The sequence below is a fragment of the Oncorhynchus masou genome, chromosome 32 (genome assembly GCF_036934945.1).
Source record: "Oncorhynchus masou masou isolate Uvic2021 chromosome 32, UVic_Omas_1.1, whole genome shotgun sequence".
Taxonomy (NCBI): Eukaryota; Metazoa; Chordata; class Actinopteri; order Salmoniformes; family Salmonidae; genus Oncorhynchus; species Oncorhynchus masou.
The window spans coordinates 3,161,938-3,181,122 of record NC_088243.1 but is presented as its reverse complement, the minus strand read 5'-3'; the positions used below and the strand labels follow the sequence as shown (position 1 = coordinate 3,181,122).

The following is a 19,185-nucleotide window of genomic DNA, read 5'->3' as shown; positions in this document are numbered from 1 at the left end:
GACCCTCAATATTTATTGGAAAGGAGCATCAAGATCACCGTGCACTTTCACCACCCTGTGAAGTTCATCATAACGTATTTCATCTGTCACCCAATAAACTGCATGCTTTCCGGAGTCGATATGACGGTTATTATGTCAATATTTGCGTATAAAAACGTTTCCACTGTCATTTCCACATAACACATTTAACCGACACAAAAAAAATTCCACCATGTCGAACGAACAAATTATGTTGGCATTTATCAAATTACACCGAAACTTCCTGTTTCCATCACAGCTGTCACGATTAAAACTGTGGATGGAAACGTGGTTACTAACACAAATGTTTTTTTCATGAACGTTTATTTAATAAGGGGATCCCAATTAAGACCAGGGTGTCATTTTCAATGTTACCCTGAGACCGTAAAGTAAGATATATATTTTTTTTTACAGAAACAATTTACAATAACAGGTGCAATACAACATCACTAACATCACAGCCATCATAAACAAGTTATTACATCAACCAAAATAATTGCACATCATCGGTGTTTTAAAATGCCCTCATTAGGGTCCTTCTCAATCTACTATCCTAATGGATTGATTTTTTTGCTCGCAAATGACCTCACAAATTTGCAGGTGAAATGATTACTTTTTTGTATTTTTTTTTATCACCTGCCGAATAAAAACCTAATATGGTCATACCTCTGGAAGAGTTAATCGGGACAGATATGCTGAAGTAGACTCGGCCGAGTACGATTAGCTGGAACCCAGAGTAATATGATTCTGCCGGACTCGGGAAGAACTCAGCCTGTATGAAGGTCCCCGAGTCTCAAACGGAATAGACCCGAGCCCGCCATGTTGACTGGGAAGTAACCTGTTTTATATAACCATACCAAACACAACATATCATACTAATTTGAATGTCCCGGATTTTCATTAATTCTGTTTCATCTAGCCTATGAGACCTGGCTGGTTGTGGTGTAGGGTTAGGGTTAGAGCCATAGTTTGAGGCCCATTGAGGTAGCTATATGCAGAGCTGTGCAATACAAAGGAACTCCGCTGCATAACCCATTATTTTCCCTGCAAAATGTGTGGGCTTAACAAGAGGATACGTGTTTAGGAGGCTACATTCAGGCCACTAGCTGTCTGTTTGACTCTCTCGCTCCAGAAAGCATCGCCACCATGAGATATGCTATAATATTGACCAGGGAGACAGACTGGCACTTGATGACATAATACAGTGGTAAAAACAATGTTCCGAAACATGCAGCAGCTGCCTACTGTTTTATAGCCCCACCTGTTATATATACAATATGCGGTGTGAGTCTACAACATTATCGTCTTGATGACATTAAAACCTGACTCACCCAGTAGTTTGATGCTGTCACCTATTGACGACCGTCTGATGTTCACTTCAGGTCGGATAGACAGATTCCTTTAGAATGGTTTAGTGTTGGATGTATGGAAGCTTTCGGAGCAACTGGGATAAATATCCAAAATTATCGTGTAGTAGACCCGCTAGTTCACTGCGGTTCTCTTCTACAAGTCACTGCAAAGAGTCAGATATAACCGTAAAAGAAAAAGTCGCCTCGCGATTTATATATCGATGTTTAAAATACATCAACACAACATGAACAGTGTAATTCTACTCTGCGCCTGTCCCGCCCGGGCGCTACTGAGCACGTCGAATCCAATGACCATGGCTCGGTCAAAGATAAGTATAACTAACCCAAGATAGTTGGTGTCGTTTTACAGTGGGAGTAAATTAAGACTAATTACAGACAATAGTCTACAAGTAGGAACCTAATTACAGACAGTAGCCTTCAAGTAGAAGACTAATTACAGACATAGCCTACAAGTAGGAGCCTAATTACAGACAGTAACCTTCAAGTAGGAACCTAATTACAGACGTAGCCTACAAGCAGCAAAATAGAAATAAATTGATAGAACATTAAATGTATTTCAATATAATTGAAATTGGCCTATAGCCCACTGTTTATATTGTAATGCATAGGTCTATAGCCCACTGTTTATATTTTAATGCATAGGCCTATAGCACACTGTTTATATTGTAATGCATAGGCCTATCGCCCACTGTTTATATTGTAATGCAAAGGCCTATAGCCCACTGTTTATATTGTAATGCAAAGGACTATAGCCCACTGTTTATATTGTAATGCAAAGGCCTATAGCCCACTGTTTATATTGTAATGCAAAGGCCTATAGCCCACTGTTTATATTGTAATGCAAAGGACTATAGCCCACTGTTTATATTGTAATGCATAGGCCTATAGCCCACTGTTTATATTTTAATGCATAGGCCTATAGCCCACTGTTTATATTGTAATGCATAGGCCTATAGCCTATTGTTTATATTTTAATGCATAGGCCTATAGCCTACTGTTTATATTGTAATGCATAGGCCTATAGCCCACTGTTTACATTGTAATGCATAGGCCTGTAGCCTACATCCTACTGTTTATAGTTTAATGCATAGGCCTATAGCACACTGTTTATATTGTAATGCATAGGCCTATAGCCCACTGTTTATATTTTAATGCATAGGCCTATATCCTATTGTTTATATTTTAATGCATAGGCCTATAGCCCACTGTTTATATTTTAATGCATAGGCCTATAGCCCACTGTTTATATTGTAATGCATAGGCCTATAGCCTATTGTTTATATTTTAATGCATAGGCCTATAGCCCACTGTTTACATTGTAATGCATAGGCCTGTAGCCTACATCCTACTGTTTATAGTTTAATGCATAGGCCTATAGCACACTGTTTATATTGTAATGCATAGGCCTATAGCCCACTGTTTATATTTTAATGCATAGGCCTATATCCTATTGTTTATATTTTAATGCATAGGCCTATAGCCCACTGTTTATATTTTAATGCATAGGCCTATAGCCCACTGTTTATATTGTAATGCATAGGCCTATAGCCTATTGTTTATATTTTAATGCATAGGCCTATAGCCTACTGTTTATATTGTAATGCATAGGCCTATAGCCCACTGTTTACATTGTAATGCATAGGCCTGTAGCCTACATCCTACTGTTTATAGTTTAATGCATAGGCCTATAGCACACTGTTTATATTGTAATGCATAGGCCTATAGCCCACTGTTTATATTTTAATGCATAGGCCTATATCCTATTGTTTATATTTTAATGCATAGGTCTATAGCCCACTGTTTATATTTTAATGCATAGGCCTATATCCTATTGTTTATATTTTAATGCATTTGCCTGTAGCCTACTGTTTATATTTGAATGCATAAGCCTATATCCTACGGTTTATATTTTAATGCATAGGCCTATAGCACACTGTTTATATTGTAATGCATAGGCCTATAGCCCACTGTTTATATTTTAATGCATAGGCCTATATCCTATTGTTTATATTTTAATGCATAGGTCTATAGCCCACTGTTTATATTTTAATGCATAGGCCTATTGCACACTGTTTATATTGTAATGCATAGGCCTATAGCCCACTGTTTATATTTTAATGCATAGGCCTATATCCTATTGTTTATATTTTAATGCATAGGTCTATAGCCCACTGTTTATATTTTAATGCATAGGCCGATATCCTATTGTTTATATTTTAATGCATAGGCCTGTAGCCCGCTGTTTATATTTTAATGCATAGGCCTATATCCTACTGTTTATATTTGAATGCATAAGCCTATATCCTACTGTTTATATTTAAATGCATAAGCCTATATCCTACTGTTTATATTTTAGTGAAAGTTGGGTACTTGGGAGCAGAGGAATCTATCTGGACTGTTAACTGACTTGTCATATGGTGAGGCAGTGAAGAAAGTAGAAGGAGATGGGCTAGGAGGGAGGGGTGGTGAGGGGAGTGGTGTGACTAGTAGATCTGTACCAGTACAGGGGGAGGGGCCAACAAGTTATAGTTATGGTTATCAACTGTACTGCAGGGATGGAATGGAAGTGGCAGAAATTTGAGGCTGTGGTGGCAGCTGCATAGAGGTATTGGGGTGTTACAGTGGTTGTGTCCCTTCTTGTTGAATCAAATCAAATTGTATTATGTTAAGGCTGTTGGCCTGAGGTAGGACTAATTACATTGTAATAGTGGTGATGGGTTTTAGTGAGTGTAGGGTTAGATGGTAGGGTATTTGTTGATTTTCAAGCAAAGGGAGTTATACTCCAATCTAGTAGGTGGCGATAATGTAACATGTATTGGATGTCAACCGCCGTTAAACCGAACCAAAGAAGATTACCAGCAAGGGGTACAGGGTTAGTTATCGGTATCATTGGTTACGGTTTGCGAGCTAAGATGGCACGTCAGGTAGGCTAACCTTTTACTGACAAACAAACAAGTTATCCTATTCAGTTGTTCGTGTAACGTTAGCTAGTTAAGCACATGTGTTTGTTTACACGTCATACATACATGGTTGTGTTTGGTCAACATTTTTTTATTTTAACTCGGCAAGTCATTTATGTACAATTAAGGCCTAGGAACAGTGGGTTAACTGCCTGTCAGCTCGGGGATTCGATCGAGCAACATTTCGGTAACTGGGCCAACGCTCTAACCACTAGTCTACCTGCCGCCCCGGTGAGTTAGTAGATTCGCTACTAGCATTTTGTTCTGATATGAATGTGTTACTGCTGAACGAGTTGTTGGGGCGTGTTCAGCAGGGCACAACGTTGTGGAACGTTCAGACATACACAGCCGTGGGGTCATTGTGACGTAAACAATGATTTTTAGTACCATTTTGTTGTTGTTGCTTGATGTCTCAGATGGGAATAAACCCTGTCAGTCGTAGACGGGTGTTTCGCTTGTTCCTAGCTAGCTAGGAGCCTTGACACTGGTGCATGAATAACGTTAGTGATTAGCACTTTTGTGTGATGGTGGGTGAGGTGACCGTCTTATAATTGAGCAGTACAAGATACATAGGGCGGCGCACAATTGGCCCAGCGTCGTCCGGAATTAACCGACTTGCCTAGTTAAAGGTTACATTTAAAAAAATCTTACAATTTGCCACCACATTATCTATCATACTAATCGTCAGTCCAAAAACTCTGGTTGAGATGATAGATGGGAAGTCATTGATCATCAGTCAGGCAGATGGCAGCCGTGTTTGGTCTAGTGAAAGTTGGGTACTTGGTAGCAGAGGAATCTGTCTGGGCTGTGCAGTTGGTTATGAATCTCCTCTTTTCAGATTACACAATTAGACCTTAACCTCGCCAAGACTGATCATGAAGAGAAGTCGACATCCAAGCAGCAGCGAAGACTCTGACAATGGAAGTAAGCACCCTCTTCAACTAGAGTAACCCTACCCCATAGATGTGGACTGCTTTAGGTCTGTGATGATAGGGTTAGTTAGGGTTAGAGTAACCCTACCCTGCGGCAGGGTAGCCTAGTGGTTAGAGCGTTGGACTAGTAATCGAAAGGTTGCAAGTTTGAATCCCCGAGCTGACAAGGTACAAATCTGTCGTTCTGCCCCTGAACAGGCAGTTAACCCACTGTTCCTAGGCCGTCATTGAAAATAAGAATTTGTTCTTAACTGACTTGCCTAGTAAAATTGATTAAAAAAATTAAATAGGGTTAGAGTAACCCTACCCCATAGATGTGGACTGCTTTAGGTCTGTGATGCTAGGGTTAGAGTAACCCTACCCCATTCATAGATGTGGACTGCTCTAGGTCTATGATGATAGGGTTAGTTAGGGTTAGAGTAACCCTACCCCATTCATAGATGTGGACTGCTCTAGGTCTATGATGATAGGGTTAGTTAGGGTTAGAGTAACCCCACCCCATTCATAGATGTGGACTGCTCTAGGTCTATGATGATAGGGTTAGTTAGGGTTAGAGTAACCCTACCCCATTCATAGATGTGGACTGCTCTAGGTCTATGATGTTAGGGTTAGGGATGTGGACTGCTCTAGGTCTATGATTAGGGTTAGTTAACCCTACCCCATTCATAGATGTGGACTGCTCTAGGTCTATGATGTTAGGGTTAGAGTAACCCTACCCCATTCATAGATGTGGACTGCTCTAGGTCTATGATGATAGGGTTAGTTAGGGTTAGAGTAACCCTACCCCATTCATAGATGTGGACTGCTCTAGGTCTATGATGTTAGGGTTAGAGTAACCCTACCCCATTCATAGATGTGGACTGCTCTAGGTCTATGATGATAGGGTTAGTTAGGGTTAGAGTAACCCTACCCCATTCATAGATGTGGACTGCTCTAGGTCTATGATGATAGGGTTAGTTAGGGTTAGAGTAACCCTACCCCATTCATAGATGTGGACTGCTCTAGGTCTATGATGTTAGGGTTAGAGTAACCCTACCCCATTCATAGATGTGGACTGCTTTTGGTCTATGATGATAGGGTTAGAGTAACCCCACCCCATTCATAGATGTGGACTGCTCTAGGTCTATGATGATAGGGTTAGTTAGGGTTAGAGTAACCCTACCTCATTCATAGATGTGGACTGCTCTAGGTCTATGATGATAGGGTTAGTTAGGGTTAGAGTAACCCTACCCCATTCATAGATGTGGACTGCTCTAGGTCTATGATGATAGGGTTAGAGTAACCCCACCCCATTCATAGATGTGGACTGCTTTAGGTCTATGATGATAGGGTTAGAGTAACCCCACCCCATTCATAGATGTGGACTGCTCTAGGTCTATGATGATAGGGTTAGTTAGGGTTAGAGTAACCCTACCCCATTCATAGATGTGGACTGCTCTAGGTCTATGATGATAGGGTTAGAGTAACCCCACCCCATTCATAGATGTGGACTGCTTTAGGTCTATGATGATAGGGTTAGAGTAACCCCACCCCATTCATAGATGTGGACTGCTTTAGGTCTATGATGATAGGGTTAGAGTAACCCCACCCCATTCATAGATGTGGACTGCTCTAGGTCTATGATGATAGGGTTAGTTAGGGTTAGAGTAACCCTACCCCATTCATAGATGTGGACTGCTTTTGGTCTATGATGATAGGGTTAGAGTAACCCCACCCCATTCATAGATGTGGACTGCTCTAGGTCTATGATGATAGGGTTAGTTAGGGTTAGAGTAACCCTACCCCATTCATAGATGTGGACTGCTCTAGGTCTATGATGATAGGGTTAGTTAGGGTTAGAGTAACCCTACCCCATTCATAGATGTGGACTGCTCTAGGTCTATGATGATAGGGTTAGAGTAACCCCACCCCATTCATAGATGTGGACTGCTTTAGGTCTATGATGATAGGGTTAGAGTAACCCCACCCCATTCATAGATGTGGACTGCTCTAGGTCTATGATGATAGGGTTAGTTAGGGTTAGAGTAACCCTACCCCATTCATAGATGTGGACTGCTTTTGGTCTATGATGATAGGGTTAGAGTAACCCCACCCCATTCATAGATGTGGACTGCTTTAGGTCTATGATGATAGGGTTAGTTAGGTTTGGTTATTAAGAGCCCGAGACAGTCTTAACATCACACGCATCGCTTGCATATCAGCGATAAATAATATATTTTCCAAAAGGTTAAATTACTACACACCTTGCTTGTTTTACGAAGACATAGGCCTCCACCTGTGCTAATTAGCTATCTAGCGTGCCCCGAACACCTGTGTGTCAGCTAACTGGGCAGGAGGTGTAGTTTTTCAATCCGAGGGACTCGCAGCTTGTGGATCTGTACATTAACTGCTATCTTAACTCTATCTTTTTTATTTGGAAGATTATTCCTGGCTGATATGAAAGATAAGAGGCATATCAGCATATGTTTTGAAAGTAATGATTATTGACTTCCTAAATGTTAACACAGCGACGCCAAATGTAGCCGCTGAAACCCCATATATGGAGAAGGGTTTTGGAGCACTAAACTAACCTCAACCCACTCTTCACACAGACTATATTTCTATGAAAATATTGTTGCACCAGTGATTTCTCTAAGATCATGTTTAGAGCTGTCCAATTACCTCTAATTCAGACTTGAAAACAAGTCATTTCATTGGCCTGTTGATTCTCTGCTGTACTTGGTGTTCAGGAAGGCTCAGGAGATTGACCAGAGAGACACCACGGACAGAGAGCAGAGAGGCAGGGGGTCTCCAGACCAGACAGAGAGAGAGTAGTGCCAGACAGCGCTACTGGACATTTAAAGATGTCTTGGCAGGTCAGGCAGAAAGAAGGAAGAAACTGAACACCAGCCGTTGTTCCATACATTTCACAGGACGACATAAAGGACTATATATTCTAGTGTCTTACAGGACCATAGATAGGCCTACACGCTAGTGGTCTAGAAAGACTTCAGGTTACAGTCAGATACCCATCAAGTTGCAGAAGTTTGATGGAAATGATTGGGCCTAAATGTCGGTTTAAGATAAGCTCCAAGGAGAATTGAGATGGCTGAAGTCTGACTTTATTAATTCCTCTGTCTTCTCAAAGGTAACTCCACTTCTTGGTCGCAACATTCTAAACTCAGGAGAACCAATGGGATGAAGCCCGCAGAGGTATGTCACCCCACTAACCTAACCCCTTTTGTTGGCCTATTGCTGTGTGCTGCTGAAGGAAGTATACATGTCCCAGGTATTTAGTGAATAATCTGTCTGACTTTGTCCCTGTGTTGTGCAGGTGTTCAGGACAGACTTTATCACGGCCATGAAGCTCCATGACAAGTACCAACTGAACCCTGAGGATTACTTCATCCTGGCCGATCCCTGGAGACAGGAGTGGGAGAAGGGAGTCCAGGTCCCTGTCAGCCCTCACATCATTCCCCAGACTGTAGCCCGGTAGGACATGTAGTCTAAACACCATCCCTCAGCCTGTAGCCCAGTAGGACATGTAGCCGAAACCCCATCCCTCAGCCTGTAGGACATGTAGCCTAAACACCGTCCCTCAGCCTGTAGCCCAGTAGGACATGTAGCCTAAACACCATCCCTCAGCCTGTAGCCCAGTAGGACATGTAGCCTAAACACCATCCCTCAGCCTGTAGCCCGGTAGGACATGTAGCCTAAACACCATCCCTCAGACTGTAGCCCAGTAGGACATGTAGCCTAAACACCATCCCTCAGCCTGTAGGACATGTAGCCTAAACACCATCCCTCAGCCTGTAGGACATGTAGCCTAAACACCATCCCTCAGCCTGTAGCCCGGTAGGAAATGTAGCCTAAACCCCATCCCTCAGCCTGTAGCCCGGTAGGACATGTAGCCTAAACACCATCCCTCAGCCTGTAGCCCGGTAGGACATATAGCCTAAACCCCATCCCTCAGCCTGTAGCCCAGTAGGACATATAGCCTAAACACCGTCCCTCAGCCTGTAGCCCAGTAGGACATGTAGCCTAAACACCTCCCTCAGCCTGTAGCCCGGTAGGACATGTAGCCTAAACCCCATCCCTCAGCCTGTAGCCCAGTAGGACATATAGCCTAAACCCCATCCCTCAGCCTGTAGCCCAGTAGGACATATAGCCTGAACACCATCCCTCAGCCTGTAGCCCGGTAGGACATATAGCCTAAACACCATATCCCAGCTTGTAACCTGGTAGGACATGTGACATGTAGCCTGGTAGGACATGTAGCCTACATGTGTCTGTCTCTCTGTGTATGTGCAGTATAAATAACATTATTATGAAATACCTCCTCTAACAGTATGAATCAGGCTGTTTGAGAAGGTTTGAATCATTAGCAACCTGTCTACACAGTCTGAAGTACAATACCAACATAGCTACTGTAGTAGGTCAAAGCTGTGAGCTGTGAAACCTTGGTGGAGTAGGCATTGTGGGGCTCGTGAATTTCAGACCAACGCCTACTTGTTGTTTCTAATATCCAATAGGGCTGTGATGATAAATCTGAGTTTTGTTTCCTTGCCACAATACCAACGAGTATCGGGAAACTGGTATCGTCCCGGGCCTAATATCTAACTCTCTGCTCCTTAGGGTGGTGGCTGAAAAGGGGACGGAGGTGATGTTCTTGAAGCCCAAGAAGTGGATCCGTTCTGGGGGTTCAGGGGCGCTGGGGTACGTGGACATCCAGACCCTGGCTGAGGGGACGTGTCATTACGACCTCAACGACACTGACGTGGCCTGGCTGGAGCTCATCAACCAGCAGTTCACTCTGATGGGTCAGTAGATTTACCCCCTCAACTAAGGTTGTACAGCTTACTACGTAGTGTTGACTGCGTCGCGGTTCAGCGCCACGTAGTGTTGACTGCGTCGCGGTTCAGCGCCACGTAGTGTTGACTGCGTCGCGGTTCAGCGCCACGTAGTGTTGACTGCGTCACGGTTCAGCGCCACGTAGTGTTGACTGCGTCACGGTTCAGCGCCACGTAGTGTTGACTGCGTCACGGTTCAGCGCCACGTAGTGTTGACTGCGTCGCGGTTCAGCGCCACGTAGTGTTGACTGTCGCGGTTCAGTGCCACGTAGTGTTGACTATCGCGGTTCAGTGCCACGTAGTGTTGACTGTCGCGGTTCAGTGCCACGTAGTGTTGACTGCGTCGCGGTTCAGCGCCACGTAGTGTTGACTGTCGCGGTTCAGTGCCACGTAGTGTTGACTGTCGCGGTTCAGCACCACGTAGTGTTGACTGCGTCGCGGTTCAGCGCCACGTAGTGTTGACTGTCGCGGTTCAGCGCCACGTAGTGTTGACTGCGTCGCGGTTCAAAGCTGCGTTGTGCTGACTGTCGCGGTTCAGCGCTACGTAGTGTTGATTGTGTCACGGTTCACGTTGTGTTGACTGTCTGTTCTCCAAGCATGGGGCTGTTGGACAAGACAACCATGGAGAGAGGGTTGGGGTTCGACTGTACTATAATACTGTGTTTAAAGGTCCTTGTTAGTCTAGACCGGCGGTTCTCTACTGGAGGGTTAGTCTAGACCGGCGGTTCTCTACTGGAGGGTTAGTCTAGACCGGCGGTTCTCTACTGGAGGGTTAGTCTAGACCGGCGGTTCTCTACTGGAGGGTTAGTCTAGACCGGCGGTTCTCTACTGGAGGGTTAGTCTAGACCGGCGGTTCTCTACTGGAGGGTTAGTCTAGACCGGCGGTTCTCTACTGGAGGGTTAGTCTAGACCGGCGGTTCTCTACTGGAGGGTTAGTCTAGACCGGCGGTTCTCTACTGGAGGGTTAGTCTAGACCGGCGGTTCTCTACTGGAGGGTTAGTCTAGACCGGCGGTTCTCTACTGGAGGGTTAGTCTAGACCGGCGGTTCTCTACTGGAGGGTTAGTCTAGACCGGCGGTTCTCTACTGGAGGGTTAGTCTAGACCGGCGGTTCTCTACTGGAGGGTTAGTCTAGACCGGCGGTTCTCTACTGGAGGGTTAGTCTAGACCGGCGGTTCTCTACTGGAGGGTAAGTCTAGACCGGCGGTTCTCTACTGGAGGGTAAGTCTAGACCGGCGGTTCTCTACTGGAGGGTAAGTCTAGACCGGCGGTTCTCTACTGGAGGGTAAGTCTAGACCGGCGGTTCTCTACTGGAGGGTAAGTCTAGACCGGCGGTTCTCTACTGGAGGGTTAGTCTAGACCGGCGGTTCTCTACTGGAGGGTTAGTCTAGACCGGCGGTTCTCTACTGGAGGGTTAGTCTAGACCGGCGGTTCTCTACTGGAGGGTTAGTCTAGACCGGCGGTTCTCTACTGGAGGGTTAGTCTAGACCGGCGGTTCTCTACTGGAGGGTTAGTCTAGACCGGCGGTTCTCTACTGGAGGGTTAGTCTAGACCGGCGGTTCTCTACTGGAGGGTTAGTCTAGACCGGCGGTTCTCTACTGGAGGGTTAGTCTAGACCGGCGGTTCTCTACTGGAGGGTTAGGGTTAGTCTAGACCGGCGGTTCTCTACTGGAGGGTTAGGGGTTAGTCTTGACCGGCGGTTCTCTACTGGAGGGTTAGTCTAGACAGGTGGTTCTCTACTGGAGGGTTAGGGTTAGTCTAGACCGGTGGTTCTCTACTGGAGGGTTAGGGGTTTGCCAAGACCCGTGGTTCTCTACTGGAGGGTTAGGGTTAGTCTAGACCAGTGGTTCTCTACTGGAGGGTTAGGGTTAGTCTAGACCAGTGGTTCTCTACTGGTTTTGTCTCTAGAGCGATCCAAAATTCACGCAAAAAATAATCCCAAATACAATCTGTGAAAATGTGTGTAATACTATATTGGTAATGCAGCAGTTCTGTCTAAGAACATCCCCACCTCTTATTGTGTTTTGTTGCCCTTCATTTTCTAAACTCACTGGTTAGAGACCACAGAGTGTTAACATTTATTTTCACATGTTCATTATAATTTCGACACCCTTTCTACCTGGTTTACTAATCAGACTGGAGGATGATTTACACTGATACCCGCGACCCTCCATTTGACCCACGCTGGTCTAGACTGCACTATAATACTGTTTACTGTTCTTCAGGCATGGCTGTACTGGATGAGACCACCATGGAGAGAGCAATGGAGGAGTTCGAGCGGCGTTGCTATGACAGAATGAGACATCCCATGGCAACGGAGGAGGGGTTTGGCATGGAGTACGACGAAGACGTCGTGTGTGACGTGTGTCGGTCACCTGACGGCGAGGACAACAATGAGATGGTTTTCTGTGACAAGTGCAACATCTGTGTTCACCAGGTACGGCTTTAGTTTTTAATACCGCTTGTAATTCTGCTCTTCAGTGGCCTGTCTGGGTCTGTATGCTCCAGGGGTGTTATGGGATTCTGAAGGTACAAAAGGGAGCAGGCTGTGTCAGACCTGTGCTCTGTGGATCCCCGAGGTGACGACCCCTAACCCTGTCTGGGTCTGTATGTTCCAGGTGTGTTATGGGATTCTGAAGGTACCAAAAGGGAGCTGGCTGTGTCAGACCTGTGCTCTCGGCATCTCGCCCAAATGCCAAGTCTGCCCCAAGAAGGGCGGGGCCATGAAGCCCACCCGCAGCGGAACCAAGTGGGTCCACATCAGCTGTGCTCTGTGGATCTCCGAGGTGACGACCCCTGATCCTTAACCTTGACCCTGACCCTTAATCCTGCTTATTGTAAGTTAATTTACTTCTAGGTGAGCATTGGGAACCCAGAGAAGATGGAGCCCATCACCAACATGTCCCACATCCCCAGTAACAGATGGGCACTGACCTGCTGTCTCTGTAAAGACCAGACTGGATCCTGTATACAGGTATGCACTGACCTGCTGTCTCTGTAAAGACCAGACTGGATCCTGTATACAGGTATGCACTGACCTGCTGTCTCTGTAAAGACCAGACTGGATCCTGTATACAGGTATGCACTGACCTGCTGTCTCTGTAAAGACCAGACTGGATCCTGTATACAGATACACACTGACCTGCTGTCTCTGTAAAGACCAGACTGGATCCTGATACACACTGACCTGCTGTCTCTGTAAAGACCAGACTGGATCCTGTATACAGGTATGCACTGACCTGCTGTCTCTGTAAAGACCAGACTGGATCCTGTATACAGGTATGCACTGACCTGCTGTCTCTGTAAAGACCAGACTGGATCCTGTATACAGGTATGCACTGACCTGCTGTCTCTGTAAAGACCAGACTGGATCCTGTATACAGGTATGCACTGACCTGCTGTCTCTGTAAAGACCAGACTGGATCCAGATACACACTGACCTGCTGTCTCTGTAAAGACCAGACTGGATCCTGTATACAGATACACACTGACCTGCTGTCTCTGTAAAGACCAGACTGGATCCAGATACACACTGACCTGCTGTCTCTGTAAAGACCAGACTGGATCCTGTATACAGATACACACTGACCTGCTGTCTCTGTAAAGACCAGACTGGATCCTGTATACAGATACACACTGACCTGCTGTCTCTGTAAAGACCAGACTGGATCCTGTATACAGATACACACTGACCTGCTGTCTCTGTAAAGACCAGACTGGATCCTGTATACAGGTATGCACTGACCTGCTGTCTCTGTAAAGACCAGACTGGATCCAGATACACACTGACCTGCTGTCTCTGTAAAGACCAGACTGGATCCTGTATACAGATACACACTGACCTGCTGTCTCTGTAAAGACCAGACTGGATCCAGATACACACTGACCTGCTGTCTCTGTAAAGACCAGACTGGATCCTGTATACAGGTATGCACTGACCTGCTGTCTCTGTAAAGACCAGACTGGATCCTGTATACAGGTATGCACTGACCTGCTGTCTCTGTAAAGACCAGACTGGATCCAGATACACACTGACCTGCTGTCTCTGTAAAGACCAGACTGGATCCAGATACACACTGACCTGCTGTCTCTGTAAAGACCAGACTGGATCCAGATACACACTGACCTGCTGTCTCTGTAAAGACCAGACTGGATCCTGTATACAGATACACACTGACCTGCTGTCTCTGTAAAGACCAGACTGGATCCAGATACACACTGACCTGCTGTCTCTGTAAAGACCAGACTGGATCCTGTATACAGATACACACTGACCTGCTGTCTCTGTAAAGACCAGACTGGATCCTGTATACAGGTATGCACTGACCTGCTGTCTCTGTAAAGACCAGACTGGATCCTGTATACAGGTATGCACTGACCTGCTGTCTCTGTAAAGACCAGACTGGATCCAGATACACACTGACCTGCTGTCTCTGTAAAGACCAGACTGGATCCAGATACACACTGACCTGCTGTCTCTGTAAAGACCAGACTGGATCCTGATACACACTGACCTGCTGTCTCTGTAAAGACCAGACTGGATCCTGTATACAGATACACACTGACCTGCTGTCTCTGTAAAGACCAGACTGGATCCAGATACACACTGACCTGCTGTCTCTGTAAAGACCAGACTGGATCCTGTATACAGATACACACTGACCTGCTGTCTCTGTAAAGACCAGACTGGATCCAGATACACACTGACCTGCTGTCTCTGTAAAGACCAGACTGGATCCTGTATACAGATACACACTGACCTGCTGTCTCTGTAAAGACCAGACTGGATCCTGTATACAGGTATGCACTGACCTGCTGTCTCTGTAAAGACCAGACTGGATCCTGTATACAGGTATGCACTGACCTGCTGTCTCTGTAAAGACCAGACTGGATCCAGATACACACTGACCTGATGTCTCTGTAAAGACCAGACTGGATCCTGTATACAGGTATGCACTGACCTGCTGTCTCTGTAAAGACCAGACTGGATCCTGTATACAGGTATGCACTGACCTGCTGTCTCTGTAAAGACCAGACTGGATCCTGTATACAGATACACACTGACCTGATGTCTCTGTAAAGACCAGACTGGATCTATGAAGCTAGCATGGGGAAGGCTTTAATGACTGTTAGTGTGGATTTCTGTCACGTTAGCAGTCCTTTCTCTGTCAGTTTTCTCTCAGTTACCTGTCAGTTACCTTAGCATTCCTCTCTGTTCCCTCAGTGTTCAGCTGAAAGCTGTCGGACAGCGTTCCATGTGAGCTGTGCCTTAGACAGCAGTCTGGAGATGAACACCATCATCAAAGAGCAGGATGAGGTCAAGTTCAAGTCCTTCTGCCCTAAACACTCTGGTCTGGTGGGAGGAGAGGACGGCAAGGAGGGGAGGAGGGGAGGGAGACTGAGAGGAGATGAAGTTCTTAACCCTCCTGTCCCTCATCCAGTCCCCAACCCAGTGGAGGCCCTGAGCCTCCATCACATCAGACTACAGCAGCTGGAGGAGTCGTCACACCAGTTAGTTGCTGTGAAGGAGGTGTCCCAGGCCCTGCAGCTGAACCAGGAGACAGTCCACTTCATGTATCAGTACTGGAAACTGAAATGCCAAGCCAATCACAGCCAGCCATTGCTGACTCCCCAGATGGAGGAGGAGAGTCTGGCAAGGAGAGAACATGATGATGTCGTCCTCCACCACCTGTTTCCCCGGGGGATGGGTCAGGGTGCTGCGCCGACGCCTCCCAGGCCGGCCACACCCAGGTAGCTGGCTATTGGCTGATTGTCTCCAGCTGCAGAGGGGGGGAGTCACCAAAGAGGTGGATGACTAACTCCTAACCCAATACCAGCAGGTGTATCTCGAACCATTGAAATAAATCCGGAGTGCAGCATTGGCTGTTGCCTGTGTGCTTGTCTAATGACTGGGAGAAACATCACAGGAATATGAGACCAGTGTGCTATGACCCAGACAGACAGAACTACTGTACTCCTCAGAACCAGACAGAACTACTGTACTCCTCAGAACCAGACAGACAGAACTACTGTACTCCTCAGAACCAGACAGAACTACTGTACTCCTCAGAACCAGACAGAACTACTGTACTACTCAGAACCAGACAGAACTACTGTACTCCTCAGAACCAGACAGAACTACTGTACTACTCAGAACCAGACAGACAGAGCTACTGTACTACTCAGAACCAGACAAACAGAGCTACTGTACTCCTCAGAACCAGACAGAACTACTGTACTACTCAGAACCAGACAGACAGAGCTACTGTACTCCTCAGAACCAGACAGAACTACTGTACTACTCAGAACCAGACAGACAGAACTACTGTACTCCTCAGAACCAGACAGAACTACTGTACTACTCAGAACCAGACAGAACTACTGTACTACTCAGAACCAGACAGACAGAACTACTGTACTCCTCAGAACCAGACAGACAGAACTACTGTACTCCTCAGAACCAGACAGAACTACTGTACTACTCAGAACCAGACAGAACTACTGTACTACTCAGAACCAGACAGACAGAACTACTGTACTCCTCGGAACCAGACAGAACTACTGTACTACTCAGAACCAGACAGAACTACTGTACTCCTCAGAACCAGACAGACAGAACTACTGTACTCCTCAGAACCAGACAGAACTACTGTACTACTCAGAACCAGACAGACAGAACTACTGTACTACTCAGAACCAGACAGACAGAACTACTGTACTCCTCGGAACCAGACAGAACTACTGTACTACTCAGAACCAGACAGAACTACTGTACTACTCAGAACCAGACAGAACTACTGTACTACTCAGAACCAGACAGACAGAACTACTGTACTCCTCAGAACCAGACAGACAGAGCTACTGTACTCCTCAGAACCAGACAGAACTACTGTACTACTCAGAACCAGACAGAGCTACTGTACTCCTCAGAACCAGACAGAACTACTGTACTCCTCAGAACCAGACAGACAGAGCTACTGTACTCCTCAGAACCAGACAGAACTACTGTACTACTCAGAACCAGACAGACAGAACTACTGTACTCCTCAGAACCAGACAGAACTACTGTACTACTCAGAACCAGACAGAACTACTGTACTACTCGGAACCAGACAGAGCTACTGTACTCCTCGGAACCAGACAGACAGAGCTACTGTACTCCTCGGAACCAGACAGACAGAGCTACTGTACTCCTCGGAACCAGACAGACAGAACTACTGTACTCCTCGGAACCAGACAGACAGAGCTACTGTACTACTCGGAACCAGACAGACAGAGCTACTGTACTCCTCGGAACCAGACAGACAGAGCTACTGTACTCCTCGGAACCAGACAGACAGAGCTACTGTACTCCTCGGAACCAGACAGACAGAGCTACTGTACTCCTCGGAACCAGACAGACAGAGCTACTGTACTCCTCGGAACCAGACAGACAGAGCTACTGTACTCCTCGGAACCAGACAGACAGAACTACTGTACTCCTCGGAACCAGACAGACAGAACTACCGTACTCCTCAGACTCTAACCCACCATACTGTCTTACTGACCCCGACTCTAAACCACCAGTCAAATTGACCCTGACTCTAACCCAGCACACTGTCCAACTGACCCTGACTCTAACCCACCATACTGTCTTACTGACTCTGACTCTAACCCACCATACTGTCTTACTGACCCCAACTCTAAACCACCAGTCAAATTGACCCTGACTCTAACCCAGCAGACTAACTGACCCTGACTCTAACCCAGCACACTGTCCAACTGACCCTGACCCACCGTACAGTCAAATTTAACCTGACTCTAATCCACAATACTGTTTTACTGACCCTGACTAACCCAGCACACTAACTGACCCTGACTCTAACCCAGCACACTAACTGACCCTGACTCTAACCCAGCACACTAACTGACCCTGACTCTAACCCAGCACACTAACTGACCCTGACTCTAACCCAGCACACTAACTGACCCTAACCCAGCACACTAACTGAACCTGACTCTAACCCAGCACACTAACTGAACCTGACTCTAACCCAGCACACTAACTGACCCTGACTCTAACTAACCTTACTCAAATCAAATGTTATTTGTCACATACACATGGTTAGCAGATGTTAATGTGAGTGTAGTGAAATGCTTGTGCTTCTCGTTCCGACAATGCAGTAATAACCAACGAGTAATCTAGCTAACAATTCCAAAACTACTACCTTATACACACAAGTGTAAAGGGATAAAGAATATGTACATAAAGATACATGTATTACATAAAGATGGCAAAATGCAGTAGATGATATAGAGTACAGTATATACATAAATATGAGATGAGTAATGTAGGGTATGTAAACATTAAACAATGCTACTTAATATAAAGTGGCTATTGATATTTTTACATCAATTTCCATTATTAAAGTGGTTGCTGCCAACATACTGCCTCAACTCCAGTGTTGGTGGCTGTTTAACAGTCTGATGGCCTTGAGATAGAAGCTGTTTTTCAGTCTCTCGGTCCCAGCTTTGATGCACCTGTACTGACCTCGCCTTCTGGATGATAGCGGGGTGAACAGTCAGTTGCTCGGGTGGTTGTTGTCCTTGATGATCTTTATGGCCTTCCTGTGACATCGGCTGGTGTAGGTGTCCTGGAGGGCAGGTAGTTTGCCCCCGGTGATGCGTTGTGCAGACCTCACTACCTTCTGGAGTGCCTTACGGTTGTGGGCGGAGCAGTTGCCGTACCAGGCGGTGATACAGCCCGACAGGATGCTCTCGATTGTGCATCTGTAGAAGTTTGTGAGTGCTTTTGGTGACAAGCCGAATTTCTTCAGCCTCCTGAGGTTGAAGAGGCGCTGCTGCGCCTTCTTCACGACGCTGTCTGTGTGGGTGGACCATTTCAGTTTGTCCGTGATGTGTACGCCAAGGAACTTAAAACTTACTACCCTCTCCACTACTGTCCCGTGGATAGGGGGTGCTCCCTCTGCTGTTTCCTGAAGTCCACAATCATCTCCTTAGTTTTGTTGACGTTGAGTGTGAGGTTATTTTCCTGACACCACACTCCGAGGGCCCTCACCTCCTCCCTGTAGGCCATCT

General features: G+C 46.0%; 2 protein-coding genes across 5 annotated transcripts in view; one reads left to right on the top strand and one right to left on the bottom strand.

The window, feature by feature from the left end:
* asmt2 (acetylserotonin O-methyltransferase 2) overlaps positions 1 to 1,635 on the bottom strand; it is a 59,884-nt gene extending 58,249 nt beyond the window's left edge. The window contains exon 1 of the mRNA XM_064953105.1: positions 1,350 to 1,635. The gene's annotated coding sequence lies outside the window, so the exon portion shown is untranslated. The remainder of the gene's footprint in view (positions 1 to 1,349) is intronic.
* A 2,609-nt stretch (positions 1,636 to 4,244) lies between these two features.
* On the top strand, positions 4,245 to 18,532 carry LOC135525459 (protein Jade-1-like). 4 transcript variants are annotated; one of them, XM_064953101.1, is made up of 9 exons: positions 4,245 to 4,312; positions 5,187 to 5,272; positions 8,408 to 8,472; positions 8,594 to 8,751; positions 9,895 to 10,079; positions 12,333 to 12,544; positions 12,726 to 12,893; positions 12,965 to 13,081; positions 15,332 to 18,532. In XM_064953101.1, the coding sequence occupies exons 2-9, from the start codon at positions 5,224 to 5,226 to the stop codon at positions 15,860 to 15,862; spliced, it is 1,485 nt and encodes a 494-aa protein (XP_064809173.1). In that variant the 5' UTR covers positions 4,245 to 4,312; positions 5,187 to 5,223; the 3' UTR covers positions 15,863 to 18,532. The 4 variants fall into 4 exon arrangements, with proteins under 4 accessions (XP_064809173.1, XP_064809176.1, XP_064809175.1 ...); XM_064953102.1 differs by lacking the exon at positions 4,245 to 4,312 and adding an exon at positions 4,332 to 4,579; XM_064953104.1 differs by lacking the exon at positions 12,965 to 13,081.
* Positions 18,533 to 19,185: the final 653 nt, after the last annotated feature.

Coding starts and splice junctions, on each gene's coding strand:
- LOC135525459 (XM_064953101.1), top strand. CDS start 5,224: ATGAAGAGAAGTCGACATCCAAGCAGCAGCGAAGACTCTGACAATGGA. Junction 8,752..9,894: donor ATTCCCCAGACTGTAGCCCG/GTAGGACATGTA, acceptor TCTGCTCCTTAG/GGTGGTGGCTGAAAAGGGGA. Junction 12,545..12,725: donor GCAACATCTGTGTTCACCAG/GTACGGCTTTAG, acceptor TGTATGTTCCAG/GTGTGTTATGGGATTCTGAA.